We start from the raw sequence: 3873 nt of genomic DNA on the forward strand, positions 1-3873 counted from the left end.
CTCCGCCTCTACATTCTCTTCACCTCCACTCTTCATAACCTCCAACTCTTTGCCTCGACTGGGTAAACCAACCTTCATGACAACCACCCTACTTTATTATGTACTCATTTATTGTACACTTTATCAACAGATTTGGACTAATGTTGAATTGTGTTAGTATTTTGCTATTAGTAGTCCTTCTATATATCGTTGATACGTGAAGATGATTACTTTTTTTTTTTTGGGTGAAAGGTCGTTAAGTGTACTCAAAATATTTTATAAACTCGTCCTTGCAATTGCTCTATGAAATTTCTTCTTCTCATGGCTAGTTTTAATTTTACAAGAAAATGAAATAATAAAACTGTTGCATAAATTCATTTTTATCACCTTTCTCTATGGAATTTATACTATTTATTTAATCTTGCGGTTACAGTGTGGCTGCCAAGATAAGGTCTAAGCTTGATGAACTGAAGTGAAAACTTGAGAAGGAAAGGTAAAGTAACCTTTTATAATCCAAACTGGGAACAAAATTGTAAGTAATTCTAGCAACCTTTGTATTGTGTTATATTTGTGTACTTTCACATTTACAATTGTATCTAAGGACAGCTATGATATATATATTTATTGTAAGTAATTCTTGTTATATACATTGATGCACATTTACTGTGTTGGTGCTATTTTTTCATGTTGTGTTTTGCAATATTTATAAATATTTTTCTCTTCTACATGTAAGCACGTTACATAACTCATTGTTAATTTGTTCCTATTTACTGTAGACAAACATTTGCTAAGGCGCTTTCAAAAGAGGTGAATGTTTTTTTATTTGGATTTACTGAATTGTTTGAGACCTGAAATGCTAATACGATTACTTCATTTGCAGTGTGAAAAGTAGTTGAAAGATGAGACATCAAAGTTTGGAGAGGTTTATGATAAATTCTGCAAAGTAAAAATTGCCCATTTGCAAGCCTTGAAAGGTGGGTTTTGATGGAATATGTTGTAATGCTTTGCATCTTTCATTTGCTGCTGCTGATATGAGAAACATGAACTAGTTTTGTCCTTCTTCTTTGTGCTACATAATCTGCTTAGGTATGTTTTAGATTTTAGCACACTAATTGCAGTTCTGGTTTGAGGAAGACAAAGAATATGAACAACTGAGTGAGCAGTAAAGCAAGAATCTCTGTTGTCAAAATCGTTTTTGATTGTAGATATTTATATCAAAATTTTCCCTCCCTTTCTCCCCTTCTCTTCCATTTTCATGGCAAGTTTCCATGGAAACCAAACAACTTCGTCAACCACCACCCTTACGCATTCACCAATCTACCACTCAATTATCCTAGCAGGCCCACGTCTCAAACCTCTTCAACAAATCCATGCACGGATCATCATCACCGGCTTGGGTCGTACCCGATCTCTCATCACCAAATTACTTTCTTTTGCTTACGCCGCCGCTTCACCCATTAGCTACACTCGTCGCCTCTTCTTTTCCATCCCCAAACCAGATACTTTTCTCTTTCATTCTTTAATTACTTTAACCTCTAAATTCAGTTTCCCTCAAGAATCCCTTCTCTGCTATCGCCGGATGTTATTAGCCAATATTTCATCTTCAAATTACACATTCTCCGCTGTGATTAAATCTTCTGCCGATTTAACGGCTTTTAGTATAGGCGAAACTATTCATTGTCATGTTTACATTTGTGGGTACGGTTTGGATGCTTATGTTCAAGCTGCTCTTGTGAGTTTTTATGCTAAATCTGGTCATGTGATGATTGCCCGTAAAGTTTTTGATAAAATGCCTGAGAAAACAGTGGTAGCTTGGAATTCGATGATCTCAGGATATGAGCAGAATGGATTTGGAAAAGAAGCAGTTGAGTTGTTTTATTTGATGCAAGATTTGGGAGTTAAACCGGATTCCTCAACATTTGTTAGTTTGTTATCTGCTTGTGCTCAGGTAGGTGCAATTGGTTTAGGCTTTTGGGTGCATGAGTATATTGCTAGAAACTGTTTTGATCTGAACGTGGTGCTTGGTACCGCATTGATGAATATGTATTCGAGATGCGGAAATGTTAGCAAAGCAAGAGAAGTTTTTGATTCAATGGAGGAAAAGAATATTGTTGCTTGGACTGCTATGATTTCAGGGTATGGAATGCATGGTCATGGCAGCCAAGCGATTGAGCTGTTCAATGAAATGAGTTTTGATGGTCCACGACCCAATAATGTTACATTTGTTGCGGTCTTGTCGGCTTGTGCTCATGCAGGGCTCGTAGATGAAGGGCGCCAGATATTTACCACCATGAAGCAGGAGTATGGATTGGTGCCATCAGTGGAGCATCAGGTTTGTATGGTGGATATGCTTGGGCGTGCCGGACACTTGAACGAAGCATATCAGTTTATCAAAAACACATCACCTAAAGAGCCAGCTCCAGCAGTCTGGACCGCGATGCTTGGGGCTTGCAAGATGCATAAAAATTTCGATCTTGGAGTAGAAGTGGCAGAGCATCTTTTAAGCATCGAGCCTGAAAATCCTGGCCATTATGTAATGCTTTCGAATATCTATGCATTAGCTGGTAGGATGGATCGAGTGGAAAAGATCCGAAACATAATGATAAGAAATCGTTTGAAGAAGGAAGTTGGTTATAGCACAATAGATGTTGATCATAAGGTTTATTCATTTAGCATGGGTGACAAGTCCCATCCCGAGTCAAATCAAATTTATCTGTATTTAGATGAGTTGATGAGTAGGTGCAGAGAATCTGGCTATATACCGGCATCTGAATCTGTGATGCATGAAGTGGAAGAAGAGGAGAGGGAATATGCCCTTAGATATCACAGTGAGAAGCTCGCAATAGCATTAGGACTATTAAAAACCGGCCCCGGTGTGGCCATCAGGATTGTCAAGAACCTTCGAATGTGCGAGGACTGTCACACTGCTATTAAATATATCTCAATTATTGCTAATAGAGAGATTAACGTTCGTGATAGACTTCGGTTTCATCATTTTAAAGATGGCTCGTGCTCTTGTCAAGACTATTGGTGACGGACTTTGCCGCTATTGTCAAGCCCCTTCTTTAGGCCCGATCAGAGTTGGAAAATTTTTAATTTCTGTTTTTTAACCAAGTTGGATGTCCTAATTTACTGTTTGGAAATAATGATTATATCAAAAAATTATATTAATGTTATAAATCCCATTAATCGTGAATCCCATAACTCCCTCTCAATTTATGAGAATGAATACTTTTAGAATAAGTATGTTTCAATCAACCAATTAGCAAGTGGAGTATGTGAAATCATTTTATTGTTTTATTAATATTAAAGTAAGTTTTAGCAATATGAGTCTTGTGATTGTTTGTAATGTGATGAGATTGTTGAAGTAATACAATTTGAAGTGAACTAGTGGTAAGGCTCATAAAGTCAAATATGATTTGTAGATTAACGTGGAAAAATGGATGGAAAGAGGGGAAAGCTAGTAGTTGCTAAAAATAATTAGACATATATACTTATCATGGTTTCTAGAAAGTGTCATTACATTATGATTTATGATGTAGTTACGAGAAACGAGGTGCAACAGTTTATTTTTTATGTTTCATGCTCATCATGATACAAATGCTTCTTCTTCTTTTCTTTTTTTTTTTCGAATTGAGGGTGCTTCATATGCATAATTTATAATATGTTTATGAGCTTAATCAATTTCTAAAAATATAAAAAAAAATCTAAATAAATAAAAGAAGACCCTTATCTGGATTTATAAAAGTGATGGTACTACTCGATAAGATGAAATAATTGATTAAAGTTTTAAATATAAAATAATGTTCTGAGGTATAAAGAAAAAGGTATATCAACATTATATATTGTTAGAGTTGTGTGACCTGAATTTTTATTAAAATAAAATATAATGGT

At 35.6% G+C, this 3873-nt stretch overlaps 1 protein-coding gene across 1 annotated transcript; it reads left to right on the plus strand.

Moving 5' to 3' along the window:
* The first annotated feature begins 655 nt into the window (after positions 1-655).
* LOC108485542 (pentatricopeptide repeat-containing protein At2g33760) lies at positions 656-3222 on the plus strand. Its single transcript, XM_017789393.2, has 2 exons — positions 656-786; positions 860-3222. Exon 2 carries the CDS (start codon positions 1235-1237, stop codon positions 3011-3013), a length of 1779 nt encoding a protein of 592 aa, XP_017644882.1. The 5' UTR covers positions 656-786; positions 860-1234; the 3' UTR covers positions 3014-3222.
* The last annotated feature ends 651 nt before the right edge of the window (positions 3223-3873 follow it).

The sequence above is a fragment of the Gossypium arboreum genome, chromosome 6 (genome assembly GCF_025698485.1).
Source record: "Gossypium arboreum isolate Shixiya-1 chromosome 6, ASM2569848v2, whole genome shotgun sequence".
NCBI lineage: Eukaryota > Viridiplantae > Streptophyta > Magnoliopsida > Malvales > Malvaceae > Gossypium > Gossypium arboreum.

Bases quoted from the DNA above. Each gene is read 5' to 3' on its own strand.
- LOC108485542 (XM_017789393.2), top strand. From the start codon at position 1,235: ATGGCAAGTTTCCATGGAAACCAAACAACTTCGTCAACCACCACCCTT.